The sequence below is a fragment of the Anomaloglossus baeobatrachus genome, chromosome 5 (assembly GCF_048569485.1).
Source record: "Anomaloglossus baeobatrachus isolate aAnoBae1 chromosome 5, aAnoBae1.hap1, whole genome shotgun sequence".
In the NCBI taxonomy this organism is placed as follows: domain Eukaryota; kingdom Metazoa; phylum Chordata; class Amphibia; order Anura; family Aromobatidae; genus Anomaloglossus; species Anomaloglossus baeobatrachus.
This window is the reverse complement of record NC_134357.1, coordinates 348,164,217-348,185,524: the sequence shown is the minus strand read 5'-3', so window position 1 is coordinate 348,185,524 and position 21,308 is coordinate 348,164,217. Positions and strand designations below refer to the sequence as shown.

Here is a 21,308-nt window from a genome sequence, read left to right as displayed (position 1 = left end):
AGGTAGAGGGGAGAGGGCAGTGCTCCAGGTAGAGGGGAGAGGGCAGTGCTCCAGGTAGAGGGGAGAGGGCAGTGCTCCAGGTAGAGGGGAGAGGGCAGTGCTCCAGGTAGAGGGGAGAGGGCAGTGATGTATGATCTGCGCATGCGCACTCAGGTTGCTGTCACTCAGTGTGTCCCTGCCCCCCATCCATATTGGGCGCTGCTCCATTGATCCGGTTCCAGATCTGAAGTAGCTGTGGCTGCATCACAAGAGAGGAACATAGCCGCCTGACTGAGATGAGCTTACAGGAGCAGGGCAGGTAATAGAAGTGTATGAGAAAACCGATTGTTAGGAAGAGTTAAGACCTATGAAAGGGGGTCACATTAGTAGTGGAAAACCTCTTTACCCAACAACCTAGTCTCTTGGCTTTGAGTATGATTATATTTAGTAAAGTGGAAATGATGTTGCATACCGAGATTACATAATTGCTTCACTGTTTTGAATTAAATAGAGAAGACACTTAGCGAAATGAGTTCCCTGAAGACAAAGCGTCATTAGTGTCATTATAATCATTCTATGTAATATTCATAGGCTTAGTGATTGAATGTGAAGTCTATCATGCTGCTTTTAATGATGTGCACATGAACATTCTCCTATACTCCGTGCCTTCCCGAGAGGACGACCCCATATGGCTATAGTTTTTCACATTGGCTTCCATCATATACTAACTGGGCACTTCCTTGTATAGGCTACTGCTGCTCGTTCGAAGCCCAGAGAGCGGCCCCCAGAAAGCAGTTCACCTCCCGAAAACCACAGAGGGAAATTTCGAGAGCAGAGGAAAAGTTCAGAGAACACCACTATAGAGAAAGAGAAAACTCAGACCACAGATAAGAAAGCCGTGCAGGCAACTAAAGATAAGAAACCTGCACCCTGTGAAAAGAGCAAAGTTCCTGCCGTAAAAAATGAAAAGGAGGACAAGGAAAATATATCCGAGAATGAAAGAGACTCCTCTGCCGAGACCCGCCCAGAGGAGAGGAGTGGGCAAAACGACAGCTTGAAAGTACCCCATGAAAATGGAGACCGGAGGAGGAAACGTGATCGCTCGTCCTCCCTAACATCATCTGGTACGTTACAGGGGGGAGCAGGACTCCTGAAGGGGACAGAGGCTGGCTTTGTTGTAGCTTTGGTCAGCCTGAATTTCTAAAACCACAAAACAATCAGTTTTGGAAGAATTTACCTTAACCCCTTAGTGATCGTGGACAGTAAAACTACGTCATAGCAGTCATAGTGTTAATCTCCCCCGGCTGCTGCCGGCAGCCGGAGTATATCGGCGCACATCTTAGCTGATTTCTGCAGCTAACATGTGCCTGCCAGGCATGAGCGGAATTGCTATCCGCCTGTGCCTTTTTTTACACCTTATAATACCATTATAATAGCGATCGCGCTATAACGTTACAGGCCGATACCGGAAGTCATGTGACACAATCACGTGGATCCGGTAGTTGTCATGGTAGCACAGGGTCATGTGGTGATTCCTGTGCTCACAAGAGTCAAATCTTGTAAGAAACAGCAAAGTGCTGCTTGTTACAAGATATGAGCATTTCTCCCAGTCTGAGCGGTGCTGCTCTGATCGGGAGAAAAGAGTGAGTGATCAGACTGCTGATCTTTATAGCCCCCCAGGGGGACTAGTAAAATAAAAAAAAGTTTTAAAAAAAAAAGTTTTCAAAATTTTTTAAAAAAACAAACAAACAAAAAAAACCCTAAAAGTTCCAATCACGCCCCATTTGAAAATGAAAGGATTAAACAAATATACACACATTTGGTATTGCCGCTTATAAAAATGCCTGATCTATCAAAATATAAAATCAGTTAATCTGATCAGTAAATGACGTAGTGGCAAAAACATTCCAAAGGCCAAAATTTAAGTTTTTTGGTCGCCACAAATTTTGCGCAAAAGGCGATCAAAACGTAGCAGCTGCGCAAAAATGGTACAGTTAAAAACATCAGCTCGAGACGCAAAAAATAATCAGTCACTGAGCCATAGATCCCAAAAAATGAGAATGCTACGGGTCGCGGAAAATTGCGCAAAACGTGCGCCACATTTTTCGGATAAACTTCTGATTTTTTTTAACCTTTTAGATAAAAGTAAACCTTTTCATGTTTGGTGTCTACAAACTCGCACCGACATGAGGCATCACACTGACTCATCAATTTTACCATATAGTAAACACAGTGAATAAAACTATTGTGCGATCACACTTTTTTTTTTTTATTTGTTTTTTTTTGTTTTTTTTCAATTTTTATGCATTTGGCATTTTTTGCCAGTACACTATATGGTAAAACTCATGGTTTCATTTAAAAGTACAGCTCGTTCTGCAAAAAACGTGCCCTCACATGACCATATTGACTGAAAAATAGTTGCGTCTCTTGGAAGAAGAATGGCAAATAGAAAAATGGAAGGTGCAAATTTGGCCGGTCGTGAAGGGGTTGATTGAATAATAACTTTCTTCTCCCATTCTCACGCTCTTTCTGACCCCTCCATATACTGTCACACTCATTGTAGCAGAGCATGCACATGTTATATAAAGAGATGGGCTAAGCCACCGTTGGACAACTCTGTCTGCAGCCTTTTTCAAAGCAAAGGAATCAGACTTGACTTCAAACGGAGCCCGTTCCTTCTGTCAAGAGGCCCCCACATGTTTATATGGATGGCCGATCTTGCCAAAATTGTTTGACTTTAAGTGTTAAATTGCCTAATTGTTAACCTATTATTGACAGATCCAGGTTCACAAACTCTTCAGCCAGTAACATTAGAGCTAAGAAGAAGGAAGATCTCCATAGCATCAGAAACTCCTAGCAAACGACCACGCGTGGAAAAAAGTTAGTATACTTTAACATGTCGGTATCTGTATCCAGGCATTTCAGGTTGTAAAGACATTGTATGCAGGTTGTCGCCCACATTGTTAAATAGATGTTTGACCTGATGAAGCTGGTATAGGTGTCTTGAAAATCCATGTACATCTACCAGCTTTGTGAGGCCGTGGCCAGGGTTTCTTCCCCTATTTGAAGTAAAATATAAGCTTATAGATACAAGCTGGAAAAAAGAAATGCGCAAATAGGGTCTTATTCAGATATAACAAATGAAATGAGGTGTAGGAGAGGCTCACCTCGTGTGGCTGAGAGAGTCACAACCATTGTAGTAGTGTATATGGCTACAGCAGAGACACACATGAAAGGCAAATGGTGAAAAGGGTTAAAATCATACTTTGATTTGTCTTGATTGCTTTGCAGCGCATTGACAAATCATTTTCAATAATTTGATCTCATCATTACGGCCATGCGGAATAATAACCCTTTTCACTTCACTATTTGACAATGTAAGCTTATGTAGCCTTTTGATGCCCATTAAAAACCACGCAGAGCACAGTAAGGCTGGAGTCACCCCAGCATATGGCATCCGATGCAATATGCTAATCATCCTCGGCTCTTGCTGTGCTGCGAGCGTGAGTCAAGTGACAAGCAACAGTGATTTGATCCTGTGATCGGATCACTGCCGCAGAGGAGAGGGAGAGATTAATCGCTCAATCTCCTTCATTGTCAGCCTGTGCGTATATCGCACTACACTCGGATGTCATACAAGTGCAATCCGATAAGGCTTTCATAACTTATAGGATTCCTGTGATAAACGCTATGAATTGATTTGCAAATGTCTTTCAGTGGCCCAAAATAACAAAAGAAGTAAAACTCCCTTTCCCAATCCCCTGCCATTTATTTTAGACCATTTTAATATGTTAAAAGTAAAATTAAATAAATGGACATCAAAATGTATTTTTCATCTAGGAAAGAGTGTTGCTACAGCTGCGAAAAATGAAACCGTGTCTGACGGAGAACAGCCTTGTGCGGAAGATGAGGGTGAAAAGGATCGTAAATCGGTGGAGCATTCCCCCAGCAGAAGTCCGGAGGACGTTAGTGTTACGGATGTTAAAGCCGAATCTGCACCAGAAGTGGAAGTGGTGCATCAGAATGGTCCATCTGTGGAACAAGAAGGTGTGTTGGTGTCGTAATTTGTCCTTTCTGTACATTTTTGGAATTTTGCACATTTTTCATTTTGGATACATTGTTTTAGCTGAGTGTAACTTCCCATATGTCTCCACACCACTTTCAGCTGAAGTGAGAGCAGAGGACTGTACACCTGTGGATCATGTGAAACCTGAACCCCCTGAAGTGAAAGGATCGCTGCCTTTAGAGGATGTTGTCAAGCCTGTCGATGCCAAGGAGCCATCTGTTCTCCCAGACATCAAAACTGATGGCCATGAAAATAACCTTTCTGGACCAAATGAAATTCAGATGATCACTACACTATCAGGTGAACATGTCATGTAGTCTGGAAATGCAGTCATTCATTTATGTAGCCTTGTTTCTATACTGTAAAGACGAGCATAGCATTAAGAATACAGGTCTTTGTCTGCTTCTGTTAACCTGACTTACAATATAATGTCTTTGTGATGTGGCTGCTGCTTTTCTTTCCCGGATGTATGTACAGCACATTTGTCTGTGTTATAAGCTGTAGTATCTTTTGTATGTATCCTTCGTTACTAGCAGTTTGATAGCTTCTTTTACTTGCTTGGCACATCTGTACAGCATGTTATCTGCCATATCCTACGTTCCAGTCTGCATGAAGGGGTACAAAGAGGTCTTCGTTCTTTTCACTAATCTGCCATCATTTGTGCCTATCACGACATTAGCCTTTACATACATATTAACGGGACAATCCTATTTCATATTGCTAGGATGCACCACATTATTAGAATTGTTGCGGGTCCACCCTCTAGCATATCTCGCCACCTTTAAAATGAAATGCTGTGGTCCCATTAGGCTTTCTTTTGCACAGCCAGTTGCTGGAAATATGGAATATTTGTAACGGAGCGTTTTCATTCTCAGTATAGGTGTTGGTCTCTGTAATGGAAGCTGCCAACTCTGAGAAAGTGATGGCATATAAATCCATTTGAAGAGTTGCGATCACCAGTCTGGGCCTGCCCTTTTTATGGAATGAAAGAGTGGACGGTCCCAGACTGGTGGCTTTACTAGGTAATTGTCTAAAGTGCTCCTAGTCAACACTAATGCCCCCTGAAAGGGAACAATTTTCTAGCAGTAAAAGGCCCCTTTCACATGTCAGTGATTCTGGTACGTTTGTGCTTTTTTTAAAACGTACCAGAATCACTGACATACGCAGACCCATTATAATGAATGGGTCTGCTCACACGTCAGTGATTTTTCACTGCACGTGTCTCCGTGCGGCGTACCAGTGTGTGCGTGATTGCCGCACGGAGACATGTCCATTTTTTTCTGGCATCACTGATGTTCCACGGACCACGCAGTGGTGTGGTCCGTGAAACACGTGCCAGAAAAAAACGTGCTTTTAAAATAAAAATCATTTTTACTCACCCGGCGTCCAGCGATGTCCTCTGCAGCCCGATCTCCCTGCTGCTTCTGAGCCGGCTCATTATTGTCGCGCATATTCATTATGCGCGACACAGCCGACCCGGAAGCAGCTGCTGCGGGGGTCACCGCCGGCCGGATGCTGCACCGCGGGAGCAATCAGCACCAAGGACAGCGGGAGCGCGCACAGGTGAGTTGTATTCTAAGTGCAATCACGGGCCACGGAGAACGGAGCCCGGATTGCACTTAGACAACCCACGTGTGCCGTGAATCACGGCACACGCAGGGACATGTGCGTGTTTTACACGTCAGTGAAAAACGTCTGTGTTTTTCACTGACGTGTGAAACGGGCCAAACAGTGAGATGTTAGTCTTTACACTAATCCAGCGCGGCTGCTGTGTTAGTCCAAAGAGTGAGATCTCATAGTTTTACTGCAATGGGGGCTGCGGCGGGTTATGGAATAATGCTCTGTGTTCCACGATCCCACAACCCAGATGTTCAAGCCTAAGGCGGGCTTTACACGTTGCGACATCGCTAGCAATTGCGCGAACGCGATAGCACCCGGCCCCGTCGCACATGCGATATGTGGTGATTGCTGCCGTAGCGATCATTATCGCTACGGCAGCGTCACACACACATACCTGTTCGGCAACGTCGCTGTGACCGCCGAACATATCTCCTTCAAGGGGAGGTGCGTTCGGCGTCACCGCAACGTCACTAAGTGGCCGGCCAATAGAAGCGGAGGGGCGGAGATGAACGGGACATAACATCCCGCCCACCTCCTTCCTTCCGCATTGCTGGCGGAGGCAGCTGAGGAGATGTTTGTCATTCCTGCGGTGTCACACACAGTGATGTGTGGTGCTGCAGGAACGACAAACAACATCGTACCAGCAGCAGTAACGATATTATGAAAAGGAGCGACGTGTCACCAATCAACGATTTTTGACGTTTTTGCAATCTGTGATCGTCGCTCCTAGGGTTTACACGCTGCGATGTCGGTAACTGCGCCGGATGTGCGTCACTAACGACGTGACCCCGACGATATATCGTTACCGATGTCGCAACGTGTAAAGCCCGCCTAACTTTCATATAAACTCAGTCCTTTATGGCAGGCATCAGGATTACTCATGAGCACTTTTGACTGTAACTTTATATTTAAAAAAAAAAAAAAAAAGTCTGTGGCTGCAAACTCTTTTAATAAAAATGTCAGGATCAGTCTGGTGATGGGTATTCTTTTACTTGTTAAATAAATGCTACATTTCTCTATTGCTACATTGGGGGCCACAGGAGGCCATGGGTGTATGCTGCTGCTGCTACCAGGAAGCTTATACTATGCAAAAAAGTTAACTCCTCCCAGGTAGCATACACTCACAAACTGGCACAGAGAGAATCCATTTTAGCTTGTTGTTATTTGGAAGAAGACACTGGGCTGCTCTCAGCCCTGTTTCTACCTAAAATTTGTTTTTAATGACTTCCCTTTTTTTTTTCAGATTCAGCTTGTGATTGGGCAACAGAGTGGAGTTGCCACTCTGTCAACCTACCTAGAGACTGAGTGCACAGTTGGGGTTGCGTCACTACTGTTGGCTCTCTGGGCTGTCCAGCATGACCCTAACCCTCAAACACATCACGAGTGGTTGTGGCTTCCCAGCAGTCGCTCATTGCCACCATACCCCTGCCCGCTCACCCCTCCAAGCCTCACGTGCAGGGAGGGAAGACTAATCCGATACCGTTCAGCCTCCCAACAGGCAGTGTCCGGTATGCCTGATAAGTAGTGATGAGCGAATGGTGGAGTGACTGGGGAACCCGAGCATTTTATTGAAGATTTACAACGAAAAATGCTCGGGTTCCTCATTGACTTGCATTAGGTTCGTTATTTGTAATGAATATTGGAATTCTGCCAACAAATTTGTTACAATCCGCATTCTTATGGTTGAATGCATGGAACGCAAACCTAGCATCAAAGTTGTCCCTCACCAGTCTCCCTTTCCAGGGCTCTCAACTTTTCAGTAAAAAAATAAACAAGATCTTCTCTGATGCCACCAGGGGTAAAGCGCCAATTTTCATCCAGAAACACACTAGGACTAGTCTTTGATGCAGTGAGAAAAAAAAGACTCTCCTTCACACCTTCTCCATCCTGATGTCCTCCCCCAGGCAACAGGACAAGCCTTCCAGAAGCTTTCTCGTTATCCCTCACCTGGATGACAATTTATTCAAAGCACCTTCTCCCAAGCATGTCTCAAGAGTTTGCAGATCACCCTGGATACTTTCTCTTCTCGTCTGGATCATCAACAAAGCGAAATCGTCTCTGATCCCAGCCCAACACATTGTTTTCTTGGGAGTACTGTTTGCCACAGAGTCTGCAAGAGTCTTCTTGCCCAAAGAGAAGTACTTTGTCCTTCTATGGGGAATTGGTTCTCTCCATCTTCATGTGCTCTCCAGTTCTGCATGAGCATTTTGGGCAAGATGGTAGCCACAACAGAAGCAGTCCCATTTGAGAGGTTCCACACTCTCCCCCTTCAGCTTTTCTTCTCCCCCCCCCCCCCCTATCAAGATGGGACAAGTCCACTCACTCCCTGGATCGGCTAGTAGTGCTTACTTCCCAAGAAGCCCTTACAATGGTGGAGACAACACTTCCTGGCCCCCTCTTCTCCTTGTTCTTCACAGACTATCATGCCTGCCGATTCGATGGAAGATCGTAACAACAAACGCCAGTCCCCTTGGCTGGAGAGCAGTCTTCCAGAACATTGCGGTACAAAGATGATTGAATACCCATCATCTCTTCCTATTATAATCCTAGTGCTCAGAGAAATTCTCCTGGCTTTCACTGGCAGAAACCTCTCTCCGGTCATCCAATCAGAGAACGCCGTGGCACACATCAACTACCAAGGAGGAAGCCGGCCAGTAATGCCAGAAGTTTCTCAGATCCTGTCATGGGCTAAGCAGAATATTCCAGCAATCTCTGCAGTCCTCAGGAGAATTGGTCCCTAAACCAGTCAAGTCTTCAACCAGATCTGCCTCAGATGGGCTATGCCCAGTATCAATCTGATTGCGTCTGGGAACCACAAAGTTCCCCAGTTTGTGTCCAGATTTCTTGATCCCATTAGCATTCCACTCAGACGCTCTGGCGATTCCCAGTTCTCCCATCCATATCTGTTCCCTCCTTTACTGTTGATCCTCAGGCTGATCAAAAAGATCAAGGCGGAAGATGTGGCGGTCTTGCTTGTAGCCCCGAATTGCCCCACAAGACCTTGGTATGCAGATTTAGTCCACTTTGTTGCGGATGTCCGTGGAGACTCCCAGACCTTCCATATCTCTTTTTGCAGGTTCCCCTTTTCCACGAGTATTCTCAATCTCTCAATTTAATGGCATGGCTGTTGAAGCAGCAGTTCTGAGATCCTCTAGTATCTCTGATATGGTCATCCAGACCATGATCAAGGTGAGGAATCACACTTCCTCTTGCATATACCATCGCATATGGAAGGCTTTCTTCTGCTGGTGTGAAACCAACCAGACCACTCTCGGTCTCTTTCCCTGCTGTCCTTCCTTCAGTGGGATCTTGATTCTGGCCTGTAGCTTTTGCTTTCTCAAGTGTCAGGTCTCGACCCTTTCCATTCTATTTCAGAGAAGCCTTGCCTTTTATCCCCAGGTAAAGACCTTCCTTCAAGAGATTGGATATTTTGCATTTCCTTGCATTCTAAAGTAGAGCTTTTGGGACCTGAATCTGTTCTAGACATCCTTCAGAGGCCCCCTTTAAACCGCTACAAAAAGGTTCCTTTTTACATCCATCAGGGCAAGTTAGTTCTTCATCTGGTTCAATCTTATCTCAGTAAACTAGTTTCTTTCTTTTCACCTTAACGAAGGCATTGTGCTTCCTTTGTTCTGTCCATCTCCTGCTCACCCTCAGGAACAGTTTCTCCATTAGCTAGACTTTGTGAAGCACTTCACCTTTACATTACCAGGATGGCTTTCTTCAGGGTTAATGGACTCTCTTCGCTATTCTGGATGTTCATCGCAGAGGACTTCCCGCCTCCTGATCTACAATTGTACCCTGGAACAGGTATGCCATCTTGGAAGCTTGCCAAATAAAGGACAGAGCATACACACTCAAAGATCTCACACGGTGGTGGCCTCCTGGGTTGTCCTTCAGCAGGGCCCGTCTGGCAGTTATGCAAGTTTGCTACCTGGTCTTCCATTCATATATTCTCAAGATTCTACATTTTTCACCCTACGGTTCGTTGGATTTGAGCCTTGGTAGAAGGGTCCTACAGGCTGCCGTGGTCCAAGCTCAGACTTGAGAGTACTATCCTGTGCCCAACCTTAGGGACTTCTTTAGGATGTCCCATGGTTTCCTGTTTCCCCTAATGAAGCAATAGAGAAAAGATTTTGGATACTCGCCGTAATATCTTTCTTGGAGCCTTCATTGGGGGACACAGCACCCACCCACCCTTGTACTCAGTTGTTAAATGTATTGCTGTTTTAACTAGGTTTCTTTATTAATACTTTTACCTTACTGTTGCTTCTTCTACTGCTTTCTCACTGATTATCTCCGTGCCAGTTGGTGGGTGTATACTACTGGGGAGGAGCTAACTTTATTTTTTTGCATAGTATCAGCCTCCTAGTGGCCCCAGCAATAGACCCATTGTCTCCTGTGTCCCCCAATGAAGGCTCCAAGATAGAGATTTTACGATGGTAGCCAAAATCTTTTTTTACCACTCTTCCCCCATAATACTTCGTTGCTTTACTAAACGAATGCCTATTGCTGCTGCTCATACTAGAACAGCAAGCCTTCAGTGTGCACTACTTGGATTCTTACATTTCCTTTCTTACTAAGCATGAATTACACATTTCTCCCACCCGTTTTTGATGGGTTTGCTTTATAACATTTGGCAGTAATATTGAGGGAAGATAAGGAATTATTTGTAAATTTTGATAACTAGTTGGATCTATGCAATAGAAAAGTATTAGAAAATGTTACACAGTTTAAAACTTGCATAAATAATCTACACTTTTAGGCTTTGAAAGAACCAGGAGGCTTAAATGCAGTGTGAACACAGGTTCTATCATTTTAACTGGAAGTGCACCATGTGCTAACATGGGGCGTCCTAACATGCTATTCAATGCAGCATCACCAGAGGTGACGCGCGTACCTCTGTCCTCTGTCACTGCTGATCCAAATTCCCGGCACTTGTGGTCATGCACACTAGACCTCTGAAGGGTACCCCGGACTTCATAGTGCGCATGACCGGAAGTGCAGTGACTTCTGGTCATGCGCACTGACCCTATGTCTGGCGCTCAGAGGCGGCGCAACAGACACAGGTATGTGCGTCGCCGTTGATGACGCTGGGCAATAGGCATTAAATAGCATGTTAGCACGCCATTGTGGGCATGTTAACATGCTAAGAGGGCGGAATGAGCGTACAGGAACTAACGCCCTTGTGACTAGTCCCTGCACTCATTAGAAAAAGTATTTCTAAAGATCCTTTATGATAAGCTAAAGAGCTCTTATCTATTCTAGTGTATACAGGGACGGTTAGGCAGGGATTAACAATATGCACCCAGAACTGCTCGTGGTTCTGGGTACATATTGTACCTGACATGTTATTACTTGTACAAAGGACCGGCACTCCAATTCTTCTGGAATATTTGTACACTTTATTCCACATCATACAGGCGTGAATAACACGTTTCGGCTAATAGGGAGCCTTTTTCACATCTATGATAGATAAATAAATATTCCAGAAGAATTGCAGTGCCGGTCCTTTGTACAAGTTATACTATGGATGCCTTCCTTGGACACATGCACCTTGGATTGTGTGCCGCCTGGAAACTTTGTTTCTGCATGGTGTTATTATTATAGTGCTATTTATTCCATGGCTCTTTACATGTGGAAAGGGGTATACATAGTATGTACAAGTACAATAATCATAAACAAAACTGGTACAGAAGGAGAGGACCCTGCTCACAAGGGATGGGTAAGAATACAGTAGGTGAGGGTAGAGTTCGTTGTGCGGTGCTATAGTGGACTGAGGGTTATGGCAGGTTGTAGGCTTGTCGGAAGAGGGGTTCCTTTTTGAAGCTTGTCAAGGTAGGCAAGAGTCTGATATGTTTTGGCTGAGCATTCCAGAGTATGGGGGAGGCATGTGAGAAATCTTGGATGCAATGGTGAGAAGAGGAGATGAGAGGGGAGTAGAGAAGGAGATCTTGTGAGGATCGAAGGTTATGTGCAGGTAAGTACAGTGAGACTAGGTCCGAGATGTAAGGAGGAGACCGGTTGTGGGTGGCTTGTAGATCATGGTTAGGGTTTTGAACTGGAGTCGTTGGGAAATGGGAAGTCGAAGGGATTGGCAGAGAGAAGAGGTCAAGATGTAGCACGGGGACAGGTAGATTAGTCGGGTAGCATAGTTTTTAATAGATTTGTAGGGGTGCGAGACTGTTAGAAGGGAGGCCAGAGAGCAGAAGGTTGCAATAGTCCAGGCGGGAGATAATAAGGGCATGCACTAGTGTGTTTTCTTCGGCGCTCTATTGGGAGACCCAGACGATTGGGTGTATAGCACTGCCTCCGGAGGCCACACAAAGCAACTACACCAAAAAGTGTAAGGCCCCTCCCCTTCTGGCTATACACCCCCAGTGGGATCACTGGCTCACCAGTTTTCTGCTTTGTGCGAAGGAGGTCAGACATCCACGCATAGCTCCACTGTTTGTAGTCAGCAGTAGCTGCTGGCTATATCGGATGGAAGAAAAGAGGGCCCATATGGGGCCCCCAGCATGCTCCCTTCTCACCCGCGGTGGTGCTTGTAAGGTTGAGGTACCTATTGCTGGTACAGAGGCTGGAGCCCACATGCTGTTTTCCTTCCACATCCCCTGGAGGGCTCTGTGGAAGTGGGATCTTGCCGGCCCCCAAGCCCTGGGGCCGGGCTCCATCCACAGACCCAGAGAACCTGCTGGATTTGGAGCGGGAGTGCCGTTCAGGGACAAGGCCCTGCAACTTTCAGGTACTCTCTGTCCCCGGCAGGCACGGACACTCTCAAGGCTTGCTGAGCGTTATAGTGCGCCGGGGACAGTAGCGCTGGGGTTAGGTCACTGCAGCTTTGCTGAGTGACGTTACATGTTGGGAACTACTGCGCCGACCGCTCCTGGAGCGGCGGCGCAGCTGCGACTTGTGGTGCGCCGGGGACTTTGCGCCGACCGCGCTTTTACGGCGGCGGCGCTTCTAACTTTAGCCCCCGGCTTCTGCGGCCTAGCGCCGCTTCGTTCCCGCCCCCACCCTGTCAATCAGGGTAGGGGAGAGACGCTGCTCAATTGGCAGCGCCGAGGGCTGGAGCTTTATTTACATGCTCCAGCCCTCTCTCACTAGGCACAGTGGGAAGCAGGCTTCCCGCTCTTCGTCTGTATACGCCCAGGGCCCGCCCCCCCTCTCCACAAGGACGCCGGCAGCCATTACACATGCAGTCTGGCTGGGGAAAGGCAGCAGGCTCTGGGAGACCCAGACTAAAGGGATTTCGGCGACCACACACCCGCTCCTAAGCGGGCGGTAAGCAGCACATTAGTGCTGGCCCCACTAGTGCCTCAGTGTTATATTAGTGTACTTTTTTCTTGGTACCATATATATATATATATATAGTTGCACTGTAAGGTCGCTTCTTGGCTGGACACCCTGTACTGCTCTGAGGAGGCAGCAACATGTCATCCGCAAAACGCAAGGGTGCCAAGGCACAGGCTGTGTACACTGTTTGTACTGCATGTGGGGCTAATCTACCAGCAGGCTCCAACGACTCTCATTGTGTGCAATGTTCAGTCCCAGTGGCACTTCGTCAGCCAGAGCCTATGGTGGTAGTGGCCCAGGCAGAGACGCCTGTGAACCCTGCCCCGGTGACGGGGACAGACTTTGCAGTTTTTGCCGATAAAATGTCTGTGACTATGACAAAAATCCTGGAGACCTTGCAGTCCAGGCCAGTTACTCAGACCATGGACACTGCTGTGCCTATGTTCCCCGGTCCCCCTCAGTTGGAACTAATCCGTACTTCAAGGGGGTCTCAAGCATCACAGGCTGAAGTCTCTGACTCAGATGACAGTCCCAGGCAGCCTAAGCGAGCTCGCTGGGAAAGACCCTCGACGTCATCACACTGCTCAGGGTCTCAGCGAGAAGAGTCTCTCTGTGATGAGACTGAGGACGGTGATCAGGAATCTAATCCTGAGGCCCCTCTCAATCTGGATGCCCCTGATGGTGACGCCATGGTTAATGACCTTATATCGGCAATTAATAGACTGTTGGATATTTCTCCCCCAGCTCCTTCAGCAGAGGAGGCAGCTGCACAGCAGGAGAAGTTCCATTTCCTGTATCCCAAGCGTAAATTAAGTGCTTTTTTGGACCACTCTGACTTCAGAGAATCAATCCAGAAACACGACGCTCATCCAGACAAGCGTTTCTCTAAACGTTCTAAGGATACCCGTTATCCTTTTCCCTCTGAGGTGGCCAAACGCTGGACCCAGTGTCCAAAGGTGGATCCCCCAATTTCCAAGCTTGCAGCTAGATCCATAGTCGCAGTAGAGGATGGCGCTTCACTTAAAGATGCCAACGACAGACAGATGGACCTTTGGTTGAAATCTGTCTATGAAGCTATCGGCGCGTCGTTTGCTCCAGCATTCGCGGCCGTGTGGGCACTCCAAGCTATTTCAGCTGGTTTAGCACAGGTGGATGCTATCATACATCCAGCAGTACCGCAGGTGGCGTCCCTAACTTCGCAAATGTCTGCGTTTGCGACCTATGCTATCAATGCTGTCCTAGAATCTACGAGCCGTACCGCTATGGCGTCCGCCAATTCTGTGGTTTTGCGCAGAGCCTTGTGGTTAAAGGACTGGAAAGCAGATGCTGGTTCCAAAAAATGCTTAACCAGCTTGCCATTATCTAGAGACAGACTGTTTGGTGAGCCATTGGCTGAAATCATAAAACAGTCCAAGGGTAAGGACTCTTCCTTACCACAGCCCAGAGCAAGTAAACCTCAACAGAAAAAGTGGCAGTCGAGGTTTCGGTCCTTTCGAGGCTCGGGCAAGGCCCAATTCTCCTCGTCCAAAAGGACTCAGAAAGAACAAGGGAGCTCAGATTCCTGGCGGGCTCACTCACGCCCCAGGAAAGCAAATGGAGGAACCGCTTCCAAAGCGGCTACCTCATGACTTTCGGCCTCCTCCCTCCGCATCCTCGGTCGGTGGCAGGCTCTCCCGCTTTTGCGACATTTGGCTGTCACAGGTCAAAGACCGGTGGGTAACAGACATTTTGTCTCGCGGGTACAGAATCGAGTTCAGTTCTCGGCCTCCACTTCGGTTCTTCAGAACCTCCCCACACCCCAACCGAGCAGATGCCCTGCTGCAGGCGGTGGACTCTCTAAGAGCAGAAGGAGTCGTGATCCCTGTCCCCCCTCAGGAACGGGGGCGAGGATTTTACTCCAATCTCTTTGTCGTTCCAAAAAAGGACGGCTCCTTCCGTCCTGTTCTGGACCTAAAACTGCTCAACAAGCATGTGAACGCCAGGCGGTTCCGGATGGAATCCCTCCGCTCAGTCATTGCCTCAATGTCTCAAGGAGACTTCCTAGCATCAATAGACATCAAAGATGCTTATCTCCACGTGCCGATTGCTACAGAGCACCAACGCTTTCTACGCTTCGTGATAGGAGACGACCATCTTCAGTTCGTAGCTCTGCCATTTGGTCTGGCGACAGCCCCTCGGGTGTTCACCAAGATCATGGCGGCAGTGGTAGCAGTCTTGCACTCTCACGGACACTCTGTGATCCCTTACTTGGACGATCTACTGGTCAAGGCACCCTCTCAAGAGGCATGCCAACTCAGCCTGAATGTTGCACTGGAGACTCTCCAGGCGTTCGGGTGGATCATCAACTTCCCAAAGTCAAATCTGTCACCGACCCAATCACTAACGTATCTTGGCATGGAGTTTCATACTCTCTCAGCGATAGTGAAGCTTCCGCTGGACAAGCAGCGGTCTCTACAGACTGGGGTGCAGGCTCTCCTTCAAAGTCAGTCGCACTCCTTAAGACGCCTCATGCACTTCCTCGGGAAGATGGTGGCGGCAATAGAGGCGGTTCCGTTTGCGCAGTTTCATCTGCGTCCACTTCAATGGGACATTCTCCGCCAATGGGACGGGAAGTCAACATCCCTGGACAGGAAAGTCTCCCTTTCCCAGACGGCCAAGGACTCTCTGCAGTGGTGGCTCCTTTCCACCTCATTATCACAGGGAAGATCCTTCCTACCACCGTCCTGGGCGGTGGTCACGACAGACGCGAGTCTGTCAGGGTGGGGAGCAGTGTTTCTCCACCACAGGGCTCAGGGTACGTGGACTCAGCAGGAGTCCACCCTTCAGATCAATGTTCTGGAAATCAGAGCAGTGTATCTTGCCCTACTAGCCTTCTAACAGTGGCTGGAAGGGAAGCAGATCCGAATTCAATCGGACAACTCCACAGCGGTGGCATACATCAATCACCAAGGGGGGACACGCAGTCGGCAAGCCTTCCAGGAAGTCCGGCGGATTATGATGTGGGTGGAAGCCACGGCCTCCACCATATCCGCGGTTCACATCCCCGGCGTAGAAAACTGGGAAGCAGACTTCCTCAGTCGCCAGGGCATGGACGCAGGGGAATGGTCCCTTCACCCGGACGTGTTTCAGGAAATCTGTCGCCGATGGGGAAGGCCGGACGTCGACCTAATGGCGTCCCGGCACAACAACAAGGTCCCAACCTTCATGGCACGGTCTCGCGATCAAAGAGCTCTAGCAGCAGACGCCCTAGTGCAAGATTGGTCGCAGTTCCGGCTCCCTTATGTGTTTCCACCTCTGGCACTCTTGCCCAGAGTGCTACGCAAGATCAGATCCGACTGCAGCCGCGTCATACTCGTCGCTCCAGACTGGCCGAGGAGGGCGTGGTATCCGGATCTGTGGCATCTCACGGTCGGCCAACCGTGGGCACTACCAGACCGACCAGACTTACTGTCCCAAGGGCCTTTTTTCCATCGGAATTCTGCGGCCCTGAACCTGACTGTGTGGCCATTGAGTCCTGGATCCTAGCGTCTTCAGGCTTACCCCAAGGGGTCGTTGCCACCATGAGACAGGCTAGGAAACCCACGTCTGCTAAGATCTACCACAGAACGTGGAGGATATTCTTATCCTGGTGCTCTGCTCAGGGAGTGTCTCCCTGGCCATTTGCATTGCCTACCTTTCTTTCTTTCCTGCAATCTGGGTTAGAAAAAGGTTTGTCGCTCGGCTCCCTTAAAGGACAAGTCTCGGCGCTATCCGTCTTTTTTCAGAAGCGTCTAGCACGACTTTCTAAGGTGCGCACGTTCCTACAGGGGGTTTGCCATATCGTTCCCCCGTACAAGCGGCCGTTAGATCCATGGGATCTGAACAGGGTACTAGTTGCCCTCCAGAAGCCGCCCTTCGAGCCTCTGAGGGAGGTTTCACTTTCTAGACTATCACAGAAAGTGGCTTTTCTGGTAGCGATCACATCTCTTCGGAGAGTGTCTGAGCTAGCAGCGCTGTCTTCCAAGGCTCCCTTCCTGGTCTTCCACCAGGACAAGGTAGTGCTGCGCCCCATTCAGGAGTTTCTCCCGAAGGTGGTATCCTCTTTTCATCTTAATCAGGATATCTTTGCCTTCGTTTTGTCCTCATGCAGTTCATCGGTATGAGAAGGATTTACATTTGTTAGATCTGGTGAGAGCACTCAGAATCTACATTTCCCGCACGGCGCCCCTGCGCCGTTCGGATGCACTCTTTGTCCTTGTCGCTGGTAAGCGCAAAGGGTCGCAGGCTTCTAAGGCCACCCTGGCTCGATGGATCAAAGAACCAATTCTTGAAGCCTACCGTTCTGCTGGGCTTCCGGTTCCATCAGGGCTGAAGGCCCATTCTACCAGAGCCGTGGGTGCGTCCTGGGCATTGCGACACCAGGCTACGGCTCAACAGGTGTGCCAGGCAGCTACCTGGTCGAGTCTGCACACTTTCACCAAACATTATCAGGTGCATACCTATGCTTCGGCGGACGCCAGCCTAGGTAGAAGAGTCCTGCAGGCGGCAGTTGCCTCCCCGTAGGGGAGGGCTGTCTTGCAGCTCTAACATGAGGTATTTCTTTACCCACCCAGGGACAGCTTTTGGACGTCCCAATCGTCTGGGTCTCCCAATAGAGCGCCGAAGAAGAAGGGAATTTTGTTACTTACCGTAAATTCCTTTTCTTCTAGCTCTTATTGGGAGACCCAGCACCCGCCCTGTTGTCCTTCGGGATTTTTGGTTTGTTTGCGGGTACACATGTTGTTCATGTTGAACGGTTTTCAGTTCTCCGATGTTACTCGGAGTGAATTTGTTTAAACCAGTTATTGGCTTTCCTCCTTCTTGCTTTTGCACTAAAACTGGTGAGCCAGTGATCCCACTGGGGGTGTATAGCCAGAAGGGGAGGGGCCTTACACTTTTTGGTGTAGTTGCTTTGTGTGGCCTCCGGAGGCAGTGCTATACACCCAATCGTCTGGGTCTCCCAATAAGAGCTAGAAGAAAAGGAATTTACGGTAAGTAACAAAATTCCCTTCTTTTTTCAGCTTCTTGGGAAAGATTAAAAAAAAAAATCATAATGGAAGGGCTTCTTCAAGTATTCCTTTAGTTATTTGGAAATTATTATATATATATTTTTTTTTTTTTAAGAAGCACTCCTCAAATTGCGAAAAAATGATGTGAATTTTCAAAGATTTTTGCGCCAGTATTTGTAGAAGCTTTGAATTGGGCCCTTACAATGCAAGTCTATGGAGCCTGGTTCTGACGCTTCGTACACTTGCTCTGTAAAATCCCTTCTGGGTCACACACACTGCGCAGTGGGATCAAAGAATCCGAATTGCTGCCATGTGACTAAAAAGTGCAAAGTATTGCTGATCACTGAAGAAAACTGTGCTTGGTGGCTATATGAACACACTGCCAATATACAAATCTTTACATAGGTTTAGGGAGTCAAAATATTGAGCAGAGTGCTTCTTTAAGCTAGTGTATAAGGTACTATGGGACAGCATCTCTCAATGTGTCCGAGGGCAAGTAAAAATAGCATGTACAGCATAAAAACCTGGAATAAAAGAATATGGAATAAATACTGAGTCCATGGTAATAAAGTCACATCTAATAAGGTGCGGCAATACTAATGTCTTTGTCTGGGTTTTTTCCCCTAGCTCCTATGAAGCGGAATCCACGATCTGCTAAATACAGCAGAGAACCCTGTAAGATGCTTTGCTTAATTGCTTTGTACAAATATGTATATAATCTGCAAAATAGTGATCTAGTGGCCTAAAATCAAAGTTATGCACACCCCTCTATAGGCAATGCTGCGCTTTCTCCAAAGGCACGCTTTATTGCAGATCTTTCTTTCTGTCTTTTCATGTAATACACATCTTTGCTTGTTTCTTACTAGCTGCATTTGAATAAAAATGCCTCACTTTTTAGTGTTTATCTTATGAGTAAAATGTAAAGGGTTGCTTTTAGGTTACTGTAAACATCTGCAGTCTTACTCCAAGTCAGGCTTTAGATGGTGTTAATGTGACTTCATTTTCATGTTTGAATCATTGCCAAAATACCCCCTTTACACGTCCTTATTTATACATTTACGTGAGGAAAATGGTACCAGTGTCAATCAGTGCATTGCATCTGTGGTCACCAGTGTTCTTCACGGATGGATCAATAAAGAAATGGCAAAGCTTCTCCTATACTTTGCTATGTTAAAGGAGTTGTCCGACATAAACTCAAACAATTTTTTTTAAGCTAATCTATGCTGTATTGTCATATAAAACATACCTACGTTTTTTTGTTTTCTGACTTTTGTTCCTCTTGAATTATCCCTTTTATTCTCTGCAGACACTTTAATTACCTGCGGCTCAACCAAACATGAAATCTTCCTATGCCAGCCCTCAGTCAGAGCTGGCACCACCCGGCCTCACTGTCCAGCTTCGCCCCATTGCCCACTCATTGCCTGTCCGAATTCTGTCCAAGACTGACCTCTCATCACTACAGAATTAGAACGAACAGCCACACACGGCGCTCTACACACACACACACACACACACACACACACACACACACACACACACACACACACACACGGCACTCTGCCCCCCCCACACACACACGGCGCTCTGCACCCCCCCCCCTCACACACGGCGCTCTGCACCCCCCCCCCTCACACACGGCGCTCTGCCCCCCCCTCACACACGGCGCTCTGCACCCCCCCCCCCCCTCACACACGGCGCTCTGCACCCCATTATAGCCCCCACTGTGTACGGAATAATACTTACCTCTCCTCGGTCCCCACCTCTGCTCCTCGGTCGCGCGCTGTCTGTGCTCTGCTGATATCAGCACAGAAGTGACGTCACCGCTGTACTGAGCTGTCAGAGCACAGGCAGCAGGATAGTGATGAGAAGCAGCGCTGCCTGTCATCAGCTTTGAAATGTATTTGCATCTGTGATGCCAATACATTTGAACTTGCGATCCTGAGCAGAGGGCTGATGCTGGGGCTGACGCCGCGGGCAGCCGCCACCAGGCCCCTCCCCACAGCAGTGGTATGGGAGAGTACGGAATGTGTGAGACGGTGCAGGGGAAGGGGGGTTTGGACTCCAATGCACTGTACATGCCAATCAGGGTGGCTACATGACGTCTGCTGTGATGGCTGTCTACAAGGTGAGCATAAGCTCATGCCCCTGTTGACGTGACATCACTGAAAGCCTTATAATCCCAGCAGGAGCGGTCACATTACCGCTCTCATTACCGCTCTGAGCCGGGGGAGAGGGCCTGACAGCAGGGCAGGTAGGTAGTTGCTATCTACCTACCTGCCCCTATGTAGCCCAATAAGGAACTAAACAAAAATAAGCCGGAAAACCCCTTTTAAATATGTACAGCACCTTTAGCACACCCGGATGCTGTACGTGTTGTTCATGGACTAATAGGCTTGAGTTAGCTCTTGTCATTCGTGCTCCTGGAAGAAAATGGATATTGCATAGACACAGTCCAAGAAAAATAAAATAAAAAGACATGGACTTTCACAATAGAAAAAAAAAAAAGCTTCTGAAGGAGGCCTAATTAGTTATGGGTGAATAGTAACTATTCGGATTATTCATGATGAATCCCATAGTACTATCCGTCACAAATAACGATCCTAATGCAAGTCAATGGGGAACCTGAGCATTTTTCATGAAGGTTTCCCAGAAAAGGCTCGGGTTCCAATACCGGAATAGCACTTTGGGATTCGTTGCGAATAATCCGAACAAAAGTTATAATTCGCCCATCACTACCGTATTTTTCGGACCATAAGACGCACTTTTTTTCCCCCAAATGTTGGGGGAAAGTGGGGGGTGCGTCTTATGGTCTGAATGTGGCTGTGGGGAATGTGGGTGCTGCGGTGGAGCGGGTCATCGGGGGCACGAGCAGGCTGTAGCAGCCTGCCGTGACCACGTGGACCCGCTCATTTATTATGCACACCCATCCCCCGCCCATCATCCCTCAGCGCTGAAGCCGGCGCTGACAGGTGGGCGGGATGATGGGCGGGGGATAAACAGCCGTCTCGCATGATCACCCCTGGCAACTACGGCCTGGAGTGATCATGTGCGGCTGTATTGACTGCCCCCCGTGCATCATCATCAGCGCGGGGAGCAGTGAATCAGTGTACAGTACTCACCGTTCCCCTGCAGCATCGCTCGTCCTCCCGTCTGTGTCAGCGGCAGCGCCGCTGATTGGAGCCGCCCCATTACCCTGCTGGATCGCGATCATCTCCTGTGTTTGTGCCGGCGGCTGAGTGGAGACTAGCGGCGCGCACAGCGATGATGTCATCGCTGTGCGCACGTGTCCACACGCAGCCGCCGGGACACTGGCACAGACA

At 48.0% G+C, this 21,308-nt stretch overlaps 1 protein-coding gene across 6 annotated transcripts in view; it reads left to right on the top strand.

The window, feature by feature from the left end:
- The window catches only part of PHF20 (PHD finger protein 20), a 188,686-nt gene that overhangs the window by 60,837 nt on the left and 106,541 nt on the right, over positions 1-21,308 (top strand). For 4 of the 6 annotated variants that reach the window (XM_075349891.1, XM_075349889.1, XM_075349887.1 and 1 more), the window contains exons 6-10: positions 728-1,103; positions 2,758-2,859; positions 3,820-4,026; positions 4,145-4,345; positions 18,616-18,663. In XM_075349891.1, coding sequence (XP_075206006.1) covers positions 728-1,103; positions 2,758-2,859; positions 3,820-4,026; positions 4,145-4,345; positions 18,616-18,663 — 934 coding nt within the window. The remainder of the gene's footprint in view (positions 1-727; positions 1,104-2,757; positions 2,860-3,819; positions 4,027-4,144; positions 4,346-18,615; positions 18,664-21,308) is intronic. The other 2 variants (XM_075349890.1, XM_075349892.1) reach the window with 1 other exon arrangement.